General features: G+C 46.7%; 10 protein-coding genes across 10 annotated transcripts; 4 read left to right on the top strand and 6 right to left on the bottom strand.

Annotated features, from left to right (window-relative positions):
• Positions 1-205: 205 nt before the first annotated feature.
• On the bottom strand, positions 206-3,832 carry EYB26_004100 (uncharacterized protein; the record flags this gene model as incomplete). Its single annotated transcript, XM_054263394.1, has 5 exons — positions 206-322; positions 379-3,345; positions 3,405-3,548; positions 3,618-3,644; positions 3,713-3,832. The coding sequence occupies 5 exons, from the start codon at positions 3,830-3,832 to the stop codon at positions 206-208; spliced, it is 3,375 nt and encodes a 1,124-aa protein (XP_054119369.1).
• A 782-nt stretch (positions 3,833-4,614) lies between these two features.
• On the top strand, positions 4,615-5,379 carry EYB26_004099 (uncharacterized protein; the record flags this gene model as incomplete). Its single annotated transcript, XM_054263393.1, has 1 exon — positions 4,615-5,379. The coding sequence occupies one exon, from the start codon at positions 4,615-4,617 to the stop codon at positions 5,377-5,379; it is 765 nt and encodes a 254-aa protein (XP_054119368.1).
• A 270-nt stretch (positions 5,380-5,649) lies between these two features.
• EYB26_004098 (uncharacterized protein) lies at positions 5,650-5,993 on the bottom strand (the record flags this gene model as incomplete). Its single annotated transcript, XM_054263392.1, has 2 exons — positions 5,650-5,831; positions 5,891-5,993. The coding sequence occupies 2 exons, from the start codon at positions 5,991-5,993 to the stop codon at positions 5,650-5,652; spliced, it is 285 nt and encodes a 94-aa protein (XP_054119367.1).
• Positions 5,994-6,360: 367 nt separating this feature from the next.
• EYB26_004097 (uncharacterized protein) lies at positions 6,361-8,315 on the top strand (the record flags this gene model as incomplete). Its single annotated transcript, XM_054263391.1, has 3 exons — positions 6,361-6,404; positions 6,457-6,876; positions 6,938-8,315. 3 exons carry the CDS (start codon positions 6,361-6,363, stop codon positions 8,313-8,315), a joined length of 1,842 nt encoding a protein of 613 aa, XP_054119366.1.
• Positions 8,316-8,695: 380 nt separating this feature from the next.
• On the bottom strand, positions 8,696-10,805 carry EYB26_004096 (uncharacterized protein; the record flags this gene model as incomplete). Its single annotated transcript, XM_054263390.1, has 3 exons — positions 8,696-8,742; positions 9,198-10,582; positions 10,648-10,805. 3 exons carry the CDS (start codon positions 10,803-10,805, stop codon positions 8,696-8,698), a joined length of 1,590 nt encoding a protein of 529 aa, XP_054119365.1.
• A 619-nt stretch (positions 10,806-11,424) lies between these two features.
• On the bottom strand, positions 11,425-12,618 carry EYB26_004095 (uncharacterized protein; the record flags this gene model as incomplete). Its single annotated transcript, XM_054263389.1, has 4 exons — positions 11,425-11,859; positions 11,948-12,114; positions 12,180-12,484; positions 12,551-12,618. The coding sequence occupies 4 exons, from the start codon at positions 12,616-12,618 to the stop codon at positions 11,425-11,427; spliced, it is 975 nt and encodes a 324-aa protein (XP_054119364.1).
• A 595-nt stretch (positions 12,619-13,213) lies between these two features.
• On the top strand, positions 13,214-14,460 carry EYB26_004094 (uncharacterized protein; the record flags this gene model as incomplete). Its single annotated transcript, XM_054263388.1, has 3 exons — positions 13,214-13,249; positions 13,306-14,044; positions 14,117-14,460. The coding sequence occupies 3 exons, from the start codon at positions 13,214-13,216 to the stop codon at positions 14,458-14,460; spliced, it is 1,119 nt and encodes a 372-aa protein (XP_054119363.1).
• A 229-nt stretch (positions 14,461-14,689) lies between these two features.
• EYB26_004093 (uncharacterized protein) lies at positions 14,690-15,092 on the bottom strand (the record flags this gene model as incomplete). Its single annotated transcript, XM_054263387.1, has 2 exons — positions 14,690-14,905; positions 14,973-15,092. 2 exons carry the CDS (start codon positions 15,090-15,092, stop codon positions 14,690-14,692), a joined length of 336 nt encoding a protein of 111 aa, XP_054119362.1.
• A 398-nt stretch (positions 15,093-15,490) lies between these two features.
• EYB26_004092 (uncharacterized protein) lies at positions 15,491-17,658 on the top strand (the record flags this gene model as incomplete). Its single annotated transcript, XM_054263386.1, has 6 exons — positions 15,491-15,576; positions 15,656-16,069; positions 16,221-16,335; positions 16,398-16,646; positions 16,714-16,824; positions 16,885-17,658. 6 exons carry the CDS (start codon positions 15,491-15,493, stop codon positions 17,656-17,658), a joined length of 1,749 nt encoding a protein of 582 aa, XP_054119361.1.
• Positions 17,659-18,255: 597 nt separating this feature from the next.
• Positions 18,256-20,116, bottom strand: EYB26_004091 (uncharacterized protein; the record flags this gene model as incomplete). Its single annotated transcript, XM_054263385.1, has 5 exons — positions 18,256-18,616; positions 18,684-19,236; positions 19,293-19,635; positions 19,694-19,849; positions 19,907-20,116. 5 exons carry the CDS (start codon positions 20,114-20,116, stop codon positions 18,256-18,258), a joined length of 1,623 nt encoding a protein of 540 aa, XP_054119360.1.
• Positions 20,117-20,854: the final 738 nt, after the last annotated feature.

Below are 20,854 nucleotides of genomic sequence, written 5' to 3'. Positions count from 1 at the left end.
TTGTCATCATGATATTTGCCAACAAGCAAGTTGCAGCTCTACAAAAAGACCCCCTTCAACATACTCAAACGCCAGTGTAAGCCAACCTGAACAGAACATTCAGCCGAGTTCGAAGCATAACGGACAGTAACTTAATAACAAACGACATGAACCCCAGAAACATCAAACTTATACAGTATTGAGACATACACCAAGCTCTGACCTATCATCTCTTCTTGCTCTTCGATTTACTGGTCTGAACATTGGACGATACACTGGCAGCCCTGGATGTGTTTGCTGATGACCCCTTGCTGCTAGCTTTGACACCCCTGAGCTTCTTGTTCTGTTGATAGGCATATTAGTATAACTGATCAAAAAAGGGACTTGGGGTCAACTTACTACCACAGCTCCATTCTTTGATTTCTTCTTGGCGGGCGCCTCTTCTTCCTCTTCGTCAGCATCCTCTTCGGCGCGATCGCGGACGCGGCCTTTGCTCTCCCCATTGGCTTTCGATTCGGGCTCGAACTCTCGAGCTATTGTGTTGAGCAATGTGGTGCAGCGACGACTGAGTTCAACTGGCGTTCGACTGAGGAAGAACCAGTCGAATCGGAAAAGAGGACTTTCCCGAATCTCCTCACGCATCCTCTCAAAGAGTTGAATACCTTCGGTATCCTCCTCCTTGCCTAGTTTATCAAGCATGACGAGGAGGAATCGATCTTCCTCTTCAGAGTATACCTTCTTGTTCGTGGTAGATACCGTGTAATTGATCTTAAGTTGCTGTAGTGGAACACGGTACATATCCAGCTTCTTTCGAAGCATCTTTCGCTGATGTGTGCTCTTGCGAAGTTTTTCCTCGCCTTGTTCGATGACACGAATGTATTTGGGGTAGTCATTGATCTCGTCGTAGCGATCCCAGAAAACCTTGGCGTATTCCTTCACTTCTTGGGGAGTCTTGCTGTCAACTTCGGTAGCTATACCTTCATAGTCCGTCCGACCAAACTTGGCAGATCCGTTGACAAATTGCTGGAAGTCTCGCCGATTCCAGTGAGAGAAGCCCATTTCGGAAAGTCGGGCCTTCTCAGCCTGCTCATCTTCGGTTAAGGGTACTGCATTGTCGATTTCTTGCTGTTCGAGGTCTCGATTGGCTTCGCGTTCACTCAGGTCGTCGTCGGTTCCTTCAGCAAGAACAGCTTTGTAGCCAATCTCTTTATGGAAATAGGCCGTTTCCTTCTCTTGGAGTTCATGCAACCGCGGGGGGAAGAACTGCCAATCATGAATAGAGACTTGTTTAGGAGCACGTGGCACCTTGGGTTTGGGATCAGCAGTGCGTCCACCAGTAGCCAAAGCTTGACGATAATATTTATCGATAGAGTAAAACTGTTCCTTGCGTTCTCGCTTCGCGGGATTGATCCAACTGATACCGATATCCTTCTTGCGGTTTGTGAAATCTTCGCCGTTCCATTCGTAGGCATTGTCCGAAGTGAACTTCTGGAGATCATCGATTCCGAGCTTTTCATATTTCTTATTGAGCTCTGCCGTTCGCTCTTCACCTTTGCGCAAAATTGCGTCAATGTCATCATCAGTCATTTCAGCTCCACCAGCAAGCGTGCCACCCTTGCTCTTGAAAACATCGGCAGCTCCAAATTGAATCATTCCTAATAGATCATCTTTGGATGCAGCATTCTTTGTTTGTTGCTGGGCACGGCCTTGCTGGATGACGAGCTGATCTAGTCGTAATTTCTGCGCGGCTCGCTCGAGGACCTTCTCTTCAATGGCATGTTCCGTGACGAATCTAAAAACGACCACTTGTTTCTTCTGGCCGATACGGTGAGCGCGGTCCATGGCTTGCAAATCGGCTTGTGGGTTCCAATCGCTATCAAAAAGGACGACAATATCTGCAGTAGTAAGATTAATACCGAGACCACCGGCACGTGTAGTGAGCAAGAAGATGAATTTGTCCGAGCCTTCTTTGTTGTACTCATCAATCGCTGCAATACGGTCCTCGTGTGCCGTTGAACCGTCAATTCGACAATACTTGTGCTCACGGAAAACACAATAGTCCTCAAGAATATCAAGGACACGACTCATCTGGGAGAAGATGAGGACACGGCTTCCTTGCTTCTTCATACGGTTCAAGATCTTGTCTAGAACAACCATTTTGCCCGAATTATCGACAAGGTGCTCGTCCGTTGTATATGGTGGACCGGGTTCGGCCCCTTCAAAGAGATAAGGATGATTACAACACTTGCGCAGTTGCATCACGATGTTGAGCAAGCGGGTCTTCGACTCTCGCTTGCCAGCAGCACCGTTCACAGCATCGATATCTTTTTCGAGGATTTTCTGGTACCATTTGACTTGCATGTCCGACATGCCAACGAATAAGTTGACTTCTTTCTTGGGAAGTAAGCTTTTTTCGACATCGCTCTTCACACGGCGCAACAAGAATGGTCGGAGAACACGGTGTAATTGCTGCACAACAGTGTCCTGATCAGACTCCTGATTGGAGAACCATTGGTCAAATGCGTCCGAGTCACCAAAAACATCTGGCAGCAAAAAGTTAAGCAGAGCCCAGAGTTCGTGTAGGTTGTTTTGTAAGGGCGTTCCGGTAATAAGCAACCGATTGCGGGAGTGGAAGACACGGATGATCTGAGCAAGTGAAGACTCCTCGTTTTTGATACGATGAGCTTCGTCAATGATGATATATTCCCAAGCAAACTTCTTGAGATGAGACTTTTCTTTGAGAATCATTTCGTAACTGGTGATGCAGACATCGAAATCCTCCTTCTCGAGGCGCTCAGTAATTAGCTCATGACGCTCTTCCTTACTTCCCTGGAGGACCATAACGTTGACTTCCGGTGTCCATTTTGCAAATTCCATCTTCCAGTTGTGCAGAGTAGACTTTGGTACTGCAATGAGATGTGGACCGGTGATGCCACAGATGTGTCGAAGATATCCAAGGAAAGAAATAGTCTGCAGAGTCTTTCCAAGACCCATCTCATCTGCAAGGATACCAGAAATGCCGTTCTCGTGGAGAGATACCAACCAGTTCAAACCGGCTACCTGGTAGTCGCGCATCTCTCCTTTAATGAAGGCCGGAGACTCGCGGAAAACGGTGGCTGCCTCTCCACCGCTCTTTTCATCTTTCAAAAGCTCTGCATCTTCCTCTTTTTCGGTACGGCGCCTCCTGTCGTTACTAGCGCCGCCTTTGCGAGAAGAGCCCTTCGCCTTGGTGGGTTCGTCGGCGTTTTGTCGGTCGATTTCCGCCAAGATCTCTTTGATGCGCGGGTTCGGATTTGTCTCGATAAAGTGACGGAAGAGGTCTGTCAAGCCTAGAAGGTATCGAAATCGTCTGATTGAGTCGTCTTCCTATACAAGAGGAAATGTTAGACATCTGAACTATCAAAATTGAACTCCATGTGGCAAACCTTTGACTCGTCCAATCGCCCATGCTGCTTGCCAAGCACACTTTTTCTGAGCTGAAAAGCTTCGGACCTTCGCTTCCGTCCATCCAAATGGGCGACATCGCCTGCAATGCTGCTTGCTGTTGTGTTGGGGTTGGTATCCGAATCCTATCGTTTCATGTTAATTCTGCTATTCATTCAAAGCTTCATTTTTCGTGGGACGTCATTGTATCATACTGTGTAGTCCGGAGTGTCTTGATAATCCTAAAGGAAAGACAAAATTAGCAGAAGCTCTAAATATAAATTGATACACTCTCAGAGAATCGACATACGGCCATGGGATAGTCCGGCTCGTCGACTGGAATACGTGCAACCGACTCGTTTCCGTCAGTCATCGGCGTGTCCACCATTGATGAGGCATCTGAGTCGGGAAGGTTGCGTGAGGGCGCCATGGTGGCGGTGGTAGCGCCCTGGAAGCGAATAAATCGAATCGACACTGGTCCAAGTTTGCTCAACTGTAGATCGAGCTATATAGCTCAGGCGATCTTGCTGTCTCCCGGGAAAATGTATCGCACAATAATCTCACAGTAATAGGCCGTATCCGAGTAATCGTGCGTGCGTGTACGGTAGTCTATCAGTGACAGCGGAGTTGATGAAAGAATTGAAGTCGTTAGAGGTCGCGAAGAGAAGGCAAATGGGAAATTCCTAGGACAGGCGCGTGGAAAAGACGCGCTATGATTGGCGGCGGTTACTGACTCAGCAGTGCTTCCGGAACATCGTTTTGCCGAAAGATCGGATAGTGATAGGCCCGATTGGGAATAGTGCGGGATGCTCCTGACCGACCGATCACGTGGCAACGGATCGTCTAAGTTCAGAATCACACTAACAAAGCGGACTAACTAAACTGGAAAAGAATTAATCCTGATTCATCCGTTGCCATCAACGACTAGTCAGGTCAAGGTCATCTGGTCCCTCTCTGACTACCAACTGCATACTGCCGAGGACGGTCCTGTCTGTGGCTACCTTTCTTGATTTGTTCCTTATTTCTTGCGTATGTGGATAGAGATAAGAGTCTTGATCTAAGCGAGAAGCATCCTTCTGTCGTTTCGTATCTCGTTTCAAACCCAACTTCTCGACAAGTGTTTCGATTTTTCTCTAAGCTCGGGCCTCTTGGAGAAGGCCCCTCGACAGCAACCCAGATCGTTCAAAGGTCCCCCCATCAGCACTGCCCATCATGGACTCAATGAGATCGTTGAATACCTCGCTTCCCAGCTCCACATCCCACGTCCAACCACCCGAACAATTATTACAGGCCTTCAAAGCTGCTGCTCTCTCGGTCACGAACCTATATAAGAGTGCTGTCACAGACCAGGCACAGGCAAAACAGCTAGGTTACCAGGAAGCCATCGAAGATCTCTTGCATTTCCTTGACCGAAAACATCTTGGATTAGGGGATGGTGAAGGTTGGCAGGTCCGTCAATGGGCTACAGAACGACTTGACGGAGTTCCCGCCAACAGTGAGAGTGAGGATGACGACAAGCCAGCGCGGAGTGCATCGCCGGTAGTTAATCGGAAGGAACATCATGACAACGATCAATCACGACAGATTTCGGAGAATACACAATCACGAACGGATCATGATACTGACGAGCAACGACCCCGAGAACCCGAGACGACCCAACCTACCGACCCCGCTGATACTACGTTTACGAAACCTCCTGTCTTCACATTCACCTCCGGTCCTACGTTTCCAGTCTTTCCACAAGAGGTTGACATGCAAGCATCGGATGCTGTATCCGTGACCTCAACCCCACAAGACGAGACGGGAGTATCCATATTTTCACGAAACACACGAACTTCCGGCCGTCTCAACAACAATATTCGGCATGGGACAAGCTTAGGAAGCAAGCGCAAGCTACAATTTCCCGATTTCTTCGACATCTCGGGTCTGAATGGACGCGAGTTTTTTGGCGGTGGCAAACGAGGACGATTTACATGAAGGCATTTTCACACACACACACACACACACACACACACGACGGAACGATGATATGCATTTATTTCCTTGATGCATTTGTGATACCCAGCGGAAGTGAAGGAATATTCTTAGCATTTATGAGGAGTCTTTATTCATCATAGGCTGTTTCGCAGTTGGCGGTCTTGTATCAGAACCCAATTTCTTAGACTTTATATACTATACATGAATATCGGGTAGATGAAGGAGACTTTTCTAATAATACAATCCGTAAATCATGACCAGGTTTTTGCGTCAGTTGAATGCCCTGTAAAGTCCTACTCCGATGAGAGAAGCAGATAATGTTGCGATGCCGAGCTGTCTTGAGCCCATCTTATATTTGCTTGCGCTTCGCATGATTGCTTTCTCTTGTTGTTTCAGATTCCGCATTCCTGTGTAATAGCTATACACTCCGAGTCCCATAAATGCCGCGGATCCTAGTGAGATGAACGATTAGCACCAGTTTTAGCAGGTGACTATTTCGGTGGTTTTCTACCAGTGATTCGACATGCTAAGCAATCTTCGTATTGATCTTGTGCTGCCATCTGTTTTCCAACCTCTTCGGGCTTCATCTCCCAGGGAGCCTTAGAAGACGCCATAACTATTTTGTCGGAATGGTAGAACGTGGGATTGGATGATTTCTTGCTTCGTATTGCTGTTCAAGTTGTTTGTAGCAGCTGTATTTAAGATTTTATTAGTAACCTCAATAGGCATAATAAAATACCAGCAACAACACTCACCACGGATTATTAAATAGAACCTAGCTCTTTAGCAACCAAAACCGACTGAGTCCCTCGTGAAGTCGAGAAGATGCTGCTGTTTTGCGCCACTGTACTACATAGTAAGCTGGATAGGCGGCATATCATGGCAGAATTTGTTTAGCTGCGGCATGCCTAAATATCACCGAGACGGCGGCGTCATAGGCATGCGAGTAGTTAGTTACATCTACCCCCAGACGCTGCCACCATGAACGGCGCCATTAGAGCGCTCTATATCTACGACGAGTACAAGTATATTTCCCCCTTGGAATTTTATTACGCATCACCGCTAACTGCTGATCAGCGTACCGATTCTAGAACATGTGTATCGGTCTCGGCCTCCCTCCGCATCCTCTCTCATATCGCGGTACCTCGCACACCCCGCACCACGACCCTCCTTGATATACCTTACAGAGACCTCTCCTGCCGTAACGGTATTTTCGATATCACATTCGAATCTACTTTTCCTTTCTCCGAGCGATGTCGATACGGAACCCCTCCTTGTTCTCGAATTCTTACATAGAGTCGTCGACGTGTTAGAGGAGTTTGTCGGCGCCCCTCTATTGTCGACTAAGATACAATCGAATTACGATGTAGTCGCGCAGCTTTTGACGGAGATGTGTGATGCGGGGTTGGTCAGCAATACAGAAATCAATGCTTTGCAAGAAAATGTTGAGACTGCAGGTTGGATGAACAAGTTTCTGGGTGGTGTTGGATTACCACGGTACAAGAATGACAACATTAGTAGCTTGGATTTCTTCATGCTAACAGGAGTCTTTAATTAGTGCGGCCTCTCCGAGTACAGCAGCACTCAATCCCCTCAAACCGCAATTACCAAACCCCAGAGCTGCATCCGCTTTGGGACCAGCTATACCATGGCGGCGACCAGGCGTGCGGCACACTTCGAACGAGATATACGTTGATATAATCGAAACCCTGTCGGTAACCATAGCTCCGTCCGGACGACTTCTTTCCGCATTGGCTTCAGGGACAATTGCATGCACGGCAAAAGTGTCTGGTGTTCCCGATCTTCTATTAATGCTCACGACGCCCGGCGGGCAACGGGCGATCAATCAAAAAATGCAACTACCCGTATTCCATCCCTGCGTTCGACTTGCGCGCTGGAGAGAGCGACCCGGAGAACTGAGTTTCGTGCCTCCAGACGGAAAATTTATACTTGCAGGATATGAAGTCGACCTCCTCCCCATTGATCCGAGCATTGATGAGCCGCCGAGACATATGGAGAAGTTGTTTTTGCCCGCATTTGTTGCTATAGAAAAGTCATTGGGACCAAGCGGAAAGGATTTTGAGGTTCGTTTGACACTAAATACAAGTTTCCCAGGCGTCCGGCCGCCGAATACAGGGCGTACTGGTTCCGGGAGCTCGACGCCGTCCTTCTTAGGAGGTGGGAGCAACAGTGGGAGTCCGGCACTTCCTGTCCTTGATGAAGTGATTGTTCACGTACCTATACCCCAAGCAGTCCGAAATATAACAGATATGCGCCCAAGCCGCGGTGAAGCAGATTATTCACCCGGCGACGACTACCTAGAATGGAGAATATACACCAAAGACAGCGGATCAGTATCCGGCACAGCGACGCTACGTTGCACAGTTGTCGGCTACCAAGATGATCTGGATGAAACCGAGGCAGAGATTGCAGCTGGTCAAGAATTATTACAGGGCTACTATGATGGTGATCCCTATCAGCAAGACCCTACAACATACGCATCCGAGTCATACCCTACAGGCAAATCATCAAAACCGCGAAAACCAAAGTCCACAAAAACGAAGAAGAAGAAATCAAAATCCAAAAAGGAGTCTAAAGCCAATGCCGCTGTTGAAGGACAATCGACTTTGATTTCAGACAAGCCAAGTTCATCGCAAACCTCCACACCACCTCCCTCTACCCCCGCCAACAATCACACTACAAATAACCCGCCATTCAAAGAAAGCGCCTCCCGCAAAGAACAAGTCCATTCCGCTCTCATGCCCAAATCTGCGACGGTATCCTTCTCGGTTAAAGGGTGGCTACCATCCGGCATCCGAGTTGACAGTATAAACATCGATTCTCGCAAGAGTCGGGGATTGGGTGAAGGTGTACGACCTTATAAAGGTGTAAAATACCTGTGTGTTAGTCGAAGGGGTATTGAACGGCGGTTCTAGTCTTTTGATTAATACGAAACTTCAGAGCTTTTGGAGCATTTTTTGGATGCGCTTAGGTTTGGTCTTGAGCTAGTCATGGTTTTTTTTATATATCCTGTGCATTAGTGCGAAGCATTGCAGTGATGGGAATATTGTTATTTAATTAGATGCCATAATCTCAAAATGCTGGAACCCAATCGAAAGGTCAAAAAGCTATCAAATTCCGATAAAATGTACATACATCATACACTATTTCTAAATCCAACATTCATTGCCAAAATCGTGGTTTACACAAAAACGAAACAAATTTCTTTTCCTGATTGAGGGGGCTTTTTCTTTTTCTTTTTCTTTTTTCTCTCCCTTTTCTCCCCTCTTTTTTTCTGTTTCTTGTCGAAACAGGATCAAAGTTTGCTTGTTCGTTTCAGATATGCTCTGATGAGGTAGACGACTGTATGAAGGAAAAGATGATTTTGTTAGGACATTTTCTTTCCCTTTTCAAAGAGTCGATGGAAAGATCAAAATAGACAAATACGTGAGACAGATATAGAAATGAGATCCAAAGAGAGTGTAGGGTATTAGATATTAGTAGCTCAAACAAGGGGTATCAAATCATAGCTTTTTGTTTGGTATATTTTGATTCGTCCATAGATAGGACAGATAGCGCGTGTAGGAAGTAATTGACTCGGATCAACAGCCTCAAGCTTGAATGAGAAGCTCAATGAGAAGCTCATTTGGCTTGCGAATCACCACTGGTAGTGGTAGATTGATCATCTGGCCACAGAAATTGATGTTTAGATGATGACAAAGGATTGAAGCAGAGATCTCAAATAAAATGACAGGGGGTATGAATGAAGACTGGAAGGCATTGCATACAAAGGGAATGAAAGAAAGTTTATTACTTACTGATGGCATAAGCAGCGACACGAACCGCGGACGATGTTGGCGTTCCTCCAATAATGTACTTCAGCCAAGTAAATCGGCTCTGGCGACCTTCCCGGTCAAAGTCTGGCGTGCCGCTCATCGACATCTGGACCATTCGTAACTTGCTGGAAGTATATGGCGGGTAGCGAACATCGAGCAGGGATTCCATCCACTTTGGTGTGTTGGTGTACGGACGTTTATGAGACCAGACGTCAATACTGGACCGGCCACGATAGGCGCCAGTACCACTTTCGCCGACACCGCCAAAGGCGAGAGTGTTGACGTGTGGTTGGGCGTCGTTCAGAGAAACGCCGCCAGATCGAAGACCGGCCATGACTTTCTGGTGGTCTGCTGAGTTACCAAAGACGGCTACACCGAGTGTGGTGTCTTGGACTTTGCGAGCGAGACTGATGGCCTCGTCGACGCTGTCGACAGTCATGACGGCGCAGATGGGACCGAAGGCCTCGTTGATGACCATTGAGTCTTCAATAGAGTCCACTTCAATGAAAGTCTGCTCGATATATCGCTCCTTTTCGTCAATGGTGCCTCCCATGAGGATTTTACCCTTGCTGTTATCCAACATGGCTTTCAAACGCTGGAATGCCTTGTCATTGACAACACGTGTAAAGTCGGGTCCTTTGCTGGTGCCGCTAGGGTAGAAAGATTTGTATGCTTTCTTGAGCTCGTCAACCAATGCAGGCAACAAGGATTTCTCGACAAGAATGTAATTTTGAGCTGTGCAGGTCTGTCCGCCGTTGATGGTCTTGGCCCATAGTAGTCGACGAGCCACAATACGGGGATCGGCATGTCGAGTGACGATGGCAGGGTTCAGACCTCCCAACTCCAAGACAACGGGGGTCATGTGGGGTGCAGCGGCCTTGGAAACAATACGGCCGACATTCTGGCTACCAGTGAAGAAGATCTTGTCCCATTTCTCGGCCAAGAGGGCCTGCATTTCAGTAACAGCACCCTGGACAATGGTGTAGCAGGAAGGGTCCAAAGCAGACTCGAAGATTTCCTGCGTTACCTGAGCCGCATTGGCAGGCTGTTCACTGGGTTTGAGCACAACGGTGTTACCGGCGGCGATAGCACCGATCAGTGGCGAGATTGTGAGTAGGAGGGGGTAGTTGCATGCACCGATAATCAAAACAGTACCCATGGGGTCTTTTCGGATCTTGGGGGCTAGTGGCTTCCAGATGAAAGGGATATCGGGAGCGGGTTCATCCTTGAGCCATTTATCGAGATTCTTCAGAGTGAACAAGATCTCTCCTAGTAGCCAAATGACCTCGGTTACTTGAGTTTCGTATGAGGGTCTTCCCATATCGCGCGCCAGCGCTTCACAGATGCGATCTTGATTATCGCGGATGCTGTTCATTCGTCAGTTTTGTAATCGTCTGCAGGTATCCACGATTAACGTTGGGTTGTGGCTTACGCCCAGTATAGCTTCCGGAGCTGGAGTTTTCGGAACTCCACTGGTCGAGTTTTGGAGTCATAGAAGGCGTCTCGCGCCGCAGCGACTTTCTTCTGGATGGTTTCCACTGGAGTGTACTCCAGTGGACGGATATTGATGGATTCGTCGTTGACAACCATCTTGGGCAGATTAAGTTTGGAATGTAGCAGTAAGGACTAATCGGATCGTTCGCCGGCGCTGAGATCGAACGAATACACTGGTGTAGGAGCAAGACGAGTAGAAAATAACCAAAAAATGAAGAGATAAAAAAGAAAGAATAAAAGATCGACTACTCCATAGAGGTGAAGATGATAGATATGCCGATGCGTGACATGTGACGATGTGAATGAAGAAATTCGGCGTTCGTAGTAAGGAGACGGTTTGCGGGGTCAGGGAGGAAGCTCTCCTCTAAGAATCGCCAGAGGACGCGGGAGAGCCTCGGTACGCTCGGACTCTGCCGTGTATGATCTTCGTGGCGGAGTATTCTTCCGCTACTAACTTACTCTGTGTTCTATCATCTACTTGAATCATTAGTGCTGAACTCTACTACGATATGATACAAGCATTGTTTAGATAAATGCTAGTTGCATTCGGGGCCTTTTACTAGTACGTATTCCCTGAGACGCACCCAAAAGACCTCACTCGTCCAGAATCGAGATTGCAAGACTGCTCGCTTTCCAGACTATTGGAATACATGAGATTTTATGTTATATTGATGACTGGATTCCTTCCAATCCGATTGTGGAACCTTGGGAACCTTCACTCAACAACCTCAAATTCTTTCAAAGCTCCACGCAGCGCCGCTTCATCTCGTGGAACAAATCGCGCATAATACTTCTTCGGCATCGCAACCAGACTAGTAGGGTCCATATTACCAGACACAGGATGAGCATCGAACTCAATCTCCTTTTCGATCTTGAACGAGTTGATGAGACGCATGAAGATCAAGTAGAGCTCTCGGTTAGCCAGCAGCGATCCAGCACACATGCGGTATCCCATGCCGTATGTGAAGAAGGGTGCGTCGTCTTGCTCAAACCAACGTTCGGGCCGGAAGACTTCAGGGTCTTCCCAGACGTTGTCGTCTAGGTAGGCAACAATTCGCAGGAGGAAAACGAGATAACCATAAACGGCTCGGACAGACGTACCCATATTGCAAGCCCATGCACTCAGAAAGAAGATGCTGCCCTTTGGAATCTGAACGCCATTGTATTCGATATCCCTGATTGATCGCACGAGGAAGAGCTAACCGAAGCACGGTATAGTATCTCAAGAACTCCCGAACCAAAGCCACAATATACTTGCATCTCTGGTCCTCGAGAGCATCGCACAAAGGCTGCTTGGTGCTGTAGAACTCTTCAATTGCCTTATGAGCTTTGTCTTGGATATCTGGACGTTGCGCAAGCAATCCAATGCTCCATGCCACTAAGGTGGTGATTGTATCCAGCCCACCTGACAATATGGTCAAGCTAATGGAAATCAAATCATTTTTATTGGGTTTGGCTTCCTTGTCGAACCTGCACCTGCCACAAGCCTCAAAGAGCTCGGCCAATCCACCGATTCATCAATATCGAATGGATCCCATCGCAGCCGATTGGGAATCTGGTGATACTTGGTGGGGCCATCTTCAGCAAAGTCCAGTTGACGTGGAACAAAGTTGGAATGTGCTGCTGCTAGAATGACACGATAAAGCCAAGTCTGCAAGTTCTCACATCTTGGTGCTGTAAATGCAGTTCCTGATAGTTTCTCGGCATACAATCCATAGGGGGGCTTTTGGGGCGAATTTGCGCCCACGGGAAGCGCACCCTTGACGGCCTCGGTTCTGGAATATTTTATCAGCTTGGCGACTTAGTAGCAGTCACTTGGGAACATATGGATTCGCACGTACTCGTGATAGGACTGGAAGCCATTCTGATAAGTGTACCTATCCGGCGATGTAAAAGCTGTGACGGGCATTTTGTATCAATCTGTTCACTCTCGACTCTGTGAATGAAGTTTCTGAGATTTTCTTCGAGTAGCCTAAGTATAAAACGCCAGTAAAAAATATATTTGAAGACCAATCAGTCATATTATCTACATTGGAGCCCGGAGTTTTCTGCACCCCTCAATTTTTGAAAGCAGCCCTAAGGCTTGCATCAATATGGAACAACAACTTCTGTTTCCGAGCTACAAGCCACGACGTTTCTCTTTGCCTTCCTGTGCGGCTAAGTAAAATATTTCAATATAGAGACGGGTCTAAAGTAGTGCGGAATATAATGAGGTGTTTCTGTCACTTGATTTGAGCACGTCAGACCCCGTTCGGAGAAGGTATAATCAGCTTTACCTGCTCAGCAACGGACTATTCTTTTTCAGATTGCACTTAGGTCTCTTTACGATATTACTTTAATGAGATTCGCTTTCGTTATATCTAGAAATATACCAAACATGTCTCCAACTAAGTCCTGGTTGCCAATTGCGGCCAACTCACCCTTTTCATTGGCAAACATCCCGTTTGGAATCGTCTCAACAACTTCAAATCAGGATCATCACCCGGCTGTCGCAATCGGCGACTATGCGCTTGATCTTTGAGTCTTCTCTCAGAACGGAGGTTTTTTTTCTTCATCAATCATAGAAAGCAAGAAAAACGTTTTTTTGCAACCAAAGCTCAATGCATTCGCTGCAACAGGAAGGTCATTCCACCACGAAGTGAGGGCCTATCTCCAAAAAGCCTTCACCAAAGGTTCACCCTATTCGAACCTCCTGGAAGGAAACAAGGAATTACAGGCAAAAGCTTTGATTCCTCTGAAAGACATCACCAATCATCTCCCGCTGGCAATAGGGGACTATACCGATCTCTTCGCGGGCAAAAACCATCCATTCAATGTGGGCACACTTTTCCGCGGTCCACAAAATGCCTTACTGCCCAACTATACTCATCTCCCCATTGCTTATCATGGTTGTGCCTCTTCAGTTGTAGTTTCAGGAACTCCTTTGAGAAGACCCTGGGGTCAGATCTTGTTGGATCCATCGGCCGAACCTAAAGTTCCTACATTTACACCGACCCGTCGCCTCGATATTGAATTAGAACTTGGTATGTTTGTTAGTACTGGAAATGAACTTGGGGAGCAAATAGATGTCAACAAAGCTGAAGAACATATATTTGGATACGTGCTCATGAACGATTGGTCCGCTCGCGGCGTTCAGACTTGGGAATATGTGCCTTTGAGTCCTTTTAATGCAAAGAACTTCGGAACCACCATCAGCCCATGGGTGGTGGTTCTTGCGGATGCCCTCGCACCGTTCAAAACCACCGGCTTGAAGAATGAAACGCCACTGCAAAGATATCTACAGGAAAATGAACAAAACAATGCTCTCGACGTCAACTTAGAAGTTGATCTTACAAGTAAGTGTCTATACTTATCCCTTGTTCGAAACACTTCTCTCAGATGGCAATCAGGCTGACTCATATAATTAGCATCTTCTGGAAACACAACGACAATCTCTCGAACTAACTCTCGAAAGCTTTTGTGGTCATGGCCCCAGATGGTCGCCCACCACAGCGTATCAGGATGTAATCTCCGTCCCGGCGACCTTTTCGGATCAGGCAGTATTAGTGGCGAAGAGCCTGGCACACAGGGCAGTCTCTTGGAGCAAATTCAGGGTGGCAAGGTAGCTATCCAGCTCAATGGTGGTGAAGAACGGAGGTTTTTGCAGGATGGTGATACAATCACTATTCGTGGCTGGAGTGGCCAAGATGGTGGTCTTGTTGGCTTTGGCGATGCCGTTGGCATGATATTGCCAGCCGTAGAACGGGTGTAATCAATATTTCGATTTCTTCCATACTCCAATACTCCTTTATTGGTATGTTCAGTAAAATAAGAGCTGCAGGAAAATATAGACCAGCATTAGAATGGAGAACCAATATTTCGCTCAACTTCAAGTTTCAAGAATACTTATCTACAATCTTGGTAGGAAGACTGAGAGCAAAAGAGATTGTCTCAACTATCTAAGACTATGTATATACTACGGATGTATAGTCTTTGCATATTCAAGCCACGACACTCCTGAAGTAGACCATCATTACACCTTTATGTAAAGTGTTAGCCACGACCTTGAGGCTTTGATGTGCCTCGCATTCATTATCATAATATGCCATGTCCTCCGTCGACTCGAATACAGAGATTGCTGCCACGGTAAAACCCTGGTTTCGTTGGTCTTCAAATGCTGGCCCAGCAGTGACTGAGAGGATATAGGGCTTTCCGTTCTATGATCGAAACATAGTTAATGATTGTTAGATCGCCTTCGAGGAATCAGTTACTTATTAGATATACCTTCTTTGCTTTGTAGGGCATCTCCTTGTAGATGTTTAGAAGTTTTTCTTGATCTGCCTGATCAGGGATTTTGAAAAGGGTAACACGGGTGATGGGTACGGAAGCCATGTTTGACTTCATTATGGTTGTGTATAGCTGTTTTATAGAGAAGAAAGATGCTCGTTTAGTTGATTGTAATTGTTTCACGGTGGTTTTTGCTTGCGTAGCAACGTGACTACTTCGATATGACAGACGTGTATATAACGACAGCCCCTACGTCGCGGGGATATTCCGTGCGTTGATCCTCGGAACCGGAAAGGTTTTCCGAATGGCCCAGATAGGTACGGTACTCCAACTCGGATACCTTGGTAAACATGGACATTGCATACCTATATTACTTACTGTATTGGAAGAAACTAATGCTCTTTGAACCGTAACGTCGCTTCATTACTACAGCTACAAATCCGGCGAATAATTGTGAGGCAATTGGTAGTTTTCATGCACATCCTAATTAGGCATTTGGGGGCGACAGATTCCCCATGGGGCACAGCGGAGATTTTCCGTCTGCGGTGGACTGTACATACCCCGAAAATGACGACAGTAGTCACATCCCAAAAACAAAAACGTGAGTTGGAACTCCAAATCAATCAACAGCGAGTGAAATCAGGCTGGAAGCTGATATAGTGTTTGTGTATAAACTACAGTAAAGAAAGAATGGCCGCCGTTGAAGAGCAATTGTCGATACTAATGAAACACATGAAACAGCTTGCAAATAATGTCCAAGATATCCGTAATACCCAGAGGACGCAAGGCCATGAGGGTAATGCAGCACAACACCCTCTACCTGTTAGAAGCTCTCCTCGCGGAGATGGACCAACACAGCCACAGTTCATAGGCCCGACGAGTTTCGATTACAACTTCAACATGGCTAGGAACACTCTACAACAGATGGGTATACAGTCAGAAGATTTGAATAGCCAAGCAATGAGTTTGACAAGCCCTTTCCCGAGCCGTGCTCAGAGTCTAGAACCTACCAGAACACCATTGAATGCTGTGTATCGTTGGATAGGCAAGAGATCCAGCATGCACTTGAGGTTTATAGGGAGGAATTGCACCCGGTGTGTCCGTACCTAGATCTCGACGAGATTCGAAAACAGGTGCCATTTCTTTTGAGTAAACCAGAGAAAGAACTGAGTAAAATATCTGATCGACACAGGAAGATGCTGGGTATTTTAAAGATGATCCTAGCTAGCGTGTCTGTTCTTGAAGCGCGAGGCAAGACGACTTTCGCCAGCATCTGGTTGATAGTGTGGAAGACGAAATCAGCACTATTCTTCGACATTCTGAGGTATCGATACCAGATTTGCAAATTCTCACCTTGACAGTAAGTACTCTTTTACAACTATCTTCTTTCCAGGGGAAACCTTTTCCTCACAAAAAGAATAGAGCATATACTACTTCCATTGCGACGAGCCCGTACTTGCTTGGAGAAGAATTGGCAATGCGGCCAGAGCAGCAATTGAAATCGGGTTACATCGTCGTGAGACTCTAGAGAAAAAATTTTTGGATGTCAACATGCAGACTCAAGCATTGAAAATCTTTTGGTGCATCTATGTCTTGGATCACCGCTGGGGCTTTGGCATTGGGATACCGTTCGTACTACACGATGAGGATATTGATCCTGCATTGCCCACGGTTAGTTGCCTTTTCATTTTGATGGACCTTCACCTCGCTAGAAAAATGCCCTAATTGGAGGGAATAGCGTCATTGCGAACCATATCTACGATGCATGATATCCTACGGGCAAATCTGCTCTAAAGTCTGGAAAACTGTGGCTGGCTTTACCAATATCAACTCAATCAGCAAAGACACGGTAAACTACCTTGATTTTCAAATACGGTAGTAGCTAGAGACAATCCCTTCATCACTACAGCTTATTTATCCGCGACTAGGTGATGCCGCACAGAACCAGCCCAGAATTTTGCAGATGCTTCGTACCTTCCTCTGTATCCGTGCAAACCACATGCGTATATATGTTCATCGCCATCATATCCTATCCCCCCACAACATTGCGCAGAACTCGAGCGCTGCACGTTTGGTCATCGATATTGCCAAGGACACTATTCATGTTCTTGTGCATCTACGTGAGACATCTACATTGTATGAGACCCAGCAAGTCCCCTTCAACTACTTTTTGGTATCCGCGTTTTCTGCAATCTTTTTAGGAGTTTGTAATGCTCCAGAGAGGTTTAGTCAGACATGCCGTACAGAATTCTACAGTGCATTAGAACTTCTGTATACTCTATCTGCTAGATCTTCTATAACGCGTCGACTCTGGAAAGGTATCAAGGGGCTACGGCAGATTGCACCGCGTTTGGGTCTGTCCCCTACGAAATTACCAGAAGCCACGACGCTACCTGTATCGATTGACAATTCAATCTACAATAATGTTCATCAGACCGCGTCACCATTTCCTCCGTACCGACAGCGGACAGCGACTACTTCATCGTACATTTCTGATGAGCAATGTATTGCGACTGGCACCTTAGCCCCAACAACAGGGTTTAGTCAATCAATCCTTACCTCTCCAGAGGATTGTCCACAGACCTCCTCCTCTTCCTCCACACAATGCCCACGATTAACAAGTCCTGCAATAACCGAAACTATTTCGACACTCACAGATCCCTTGTCACTTCCCGCATTATGAGATATATACGAGATGGGGAATGATTTGACTACTTTCTTTGAGACTTTTTTCTCGCAGAACCAACAGCTGGCCATGGCGAACCAAGATTCTGCACATATGAACGCCTTCGGTTCAATTGGCGGAGGGCTGGACTTGTCGCAGGATCGAGAGGAGTTGTCTCAATTGTTCGAGACCTTTCTATAGATATGGATACCGGTGCCTGGAGCATCAAAAACTGAGCTGTTAGTGAAAACAATAAACCCAGCCTTGGAAGATGTGTGTAGTCCTTGAGTATACAATTCTAACCGTAGATCTGGTTACAGTCTATGAATGTATGTATGATAGTTGCTTATTCTGACCATGCCATGTGAGACCGGTTTGTCGGTAACTATACTGGCAGTAGTACAGTCGATACAGACTTCAGAGCAGTATTTCCCGCTGATATCATTATAAATTCTAGACCTATGCACCCTGGAACTTATTTGCAGTCACAAAAAGAAAAGTAAGACGATTCAAAGATCGTTTCCAAAAACATCACGTGATAATGTCAACCCTAACACATACGAACGACAATATCCTCAAAGAAACCATAAGAAAAAAAAGGAAGGAAGATCAAGTTTACGACTTGAACTGATCCTCAGTAACACCTTTACCCATCGCAGCAGTACTGCTAATACCACCCGTCACCATAGCAAGACTATGATCAATCAGGTTCGCACCACTCCATTTCTGATGCGTGACAATGTCGACCTTGCGCTCCATCTCGGGTTCTTGGATAAGCTCGCCGTATGCGCGCATACCTTGTTTGGCGTAGGCAGATGCGAATTGATCGGAGATTAGGGCTGTGCTGTGCAGGCCGGCCAGGGTAATGAATTGCCAGCAGTATCCAAGCTTGCCGAGGCGCTCGATGTATGTTAGTTGTTCTTCTTTGGACATGGCGGCTTTCCAGTTGAAGGATGGTGAGAGGTTATATGCTAGTCTGTAGGGGAAAGATTAGTGAACTGATTGATATATCTAGTGACCGTATGTCGGGGGGAATGGCTTACTTTTGCTCGGGCCAGACGGCATGCACACCATCAGCAAACTCCTTGGCTTGCTTGTAATCAGGAAGCTTGCTCTCCATCCAAATCAGATCGGCGAATGGTGCATAAGCGACGGCACGGTTGACGGCGCATTGCGTACCACCCTGGTACCTATAGAAACCCTCTCGGGTTCGGGGCGCATCCCAGTTCCAGTAAATATCCATACCGGTGATTCCCTTGGCAATTGCACGGGCTTCAGAGTTGCTCTTGCCCTTGGCAGCTGTGAGGTACCTGTTGATGAGTTCTTTCTTATTGGCAAAGCTGCCTTGGTTGATGGTGTCGATCACGGCGTCGTCAAATTTCTTGATGCCGGCTTGAGCGATCCATGAGTCTTCGATGGCTTGGAGTTGTTCACCGGATTTGCCGGACTGTTCGGCAGCAACCATCAGGTCATTAAGAGGTTGGAGGCTGGGGTTGGTAGATCCGAGTAAGTAGGCGTGGTCGCGGTAGTCGATGGTAGAAGTGATGAGAGTAGCAGCTTCGGAGTCGGTACGTGCAATGGCAAGGAGGTCGGTACCTATATAGTCAATGTTAGATTCATTCTTTCCATTGGGAGATGGCAAACAGTCATACCCATGATATCAGCCTGGGCGCGAATGGCAACTAAACGATTAATATGTTCACTAATCGGCACCAAGACCTTGCCAGCCATATGACCACACTTCTTGGTGCCCGGCGCCTGATCCTCAATATGTATGCCAGCCGCACCACGTTCAACAAAAAGTTTGGTTAGCTTCATAACAGCAGTGAGGCCGCCATGTCCCGTATCAGCATCGGCGATGATGGGTCGTAGGTAATCGTAGTTTTGCACCGAGCTGCGCTTCTCGCGGGGGGTGGTTATGCGCTCTTCGCGCTGTTTTCGGTCGTGGAAGAGTTGGGCCATAAACAATTGGTTGACTTTATTGGGGACGGTGTTCTAGAATAACGAACATTAGAGCAAGGACAAAAGCGGTGAAGGTGGGTGGATGGCATACCATGGGGTAATCTGCGAGATCAGGAGAGGGCTCATCTGTGGACGATGCGGTGGACGAGCTTTGCCATCCAGAGACATAGATGGTGTCGAGGTATTTGATCATCTGTGTAAGCATAGTGGGTTCCAAGCAACCGTATGTGTAGCTAACGGTTTTATCCTAAAGTACAGCATGTCAGCGTATTCCCATATCCAGAAGTGTTCAAAGCACACTCACGTTGAATCTCTCCTCAAGAATCTTCCATAGCTTCTTAGCTTGTGTATTAGACGGATACTCAATCTTGAGTGTACCACGCTTCGCAACAATCTGCTCAGCTGTAAAGGGGCGCTTGGTATATCGCCATCGTGAGTCAGTCCACCATTGCTTGACGGCGTTGACATCTTCCAGATATTTCTGGTCTTCGAGGTCGAAGTTTGTGGAGGCCATTGTGAATTTTTTTTGTTTCCGGAAGCCAGGTATAATAAAATCAATAAGAGTATTTGTATGTAGTAATCTGGAGGTATCTCCAGGTTCTAACGCTTCACACGTTAGATTGTTTCTAGTATGCAAATATTTACAAAAGCACCACAAACTAAAAACCAAAAAGCGGATCTGAAGCTATTAAAGTAGAAGCAGACATAACCGAAAACCAAGGGCTCCATCAAGCCGAAATCACGAGCCAAGGCACGTTGGACCAAATAATAATGACTCTGACAGTGATGTGTATTCATGACGCCGTCACATACCCGAGTTTTGATAGAGTTGCCGGACACTGTCGGTAAAGGCTCGGAACATGTATTAGCAGATCGTACCACGATACCGTATACTGTACCCCATAAGCCCCGTATTTGTCTTACTATGTATAATACTTTCATAGCTTAGTTGGGAAGAAATACTGTGATTGGCTTGGAACAGAAATATGCCTGATCACAAGCTGGAACGAGCATACATCCTCCGCAATTCGGAGGAGGCGACTTTGAAGATCTAGATTTTTGGTTCGGTGTAGCCAATCACAGCTTAAAAATGGCTGTATCGTAATCATGGTTCATTCGGACTTCCATTCGTCCTTGGGCGAAAGACGTCTTCAGATGGACAGGCTCACTCGGATAGAAGGAGACATTCTGCAAGTACGGAGTATTATCTACTTAAAGGCGCTTTCTCCTCAATTCACTGACACCTTGCCTT

The sequence above is a fragment of the Talaromyces marneffei genome, chromosome 3, assembly GCF_009556855.1.
Source record: "Talaromyces marneffei chromosome 3, complete sequence".
Taxonomy (NCBI): domain Eukaryota; kingdom Fungi; phylum Ascomycota; class Eurotiomycetes; order Eurotiales; family Trichocomaceae; genus Talaromyces; species Talaromyces marneffei.
The sequence above is the reverse complement of the archived record's forward strand: the minus strand, read 5'-3'. Positions and strand labels throughout refer to the sequence as shown.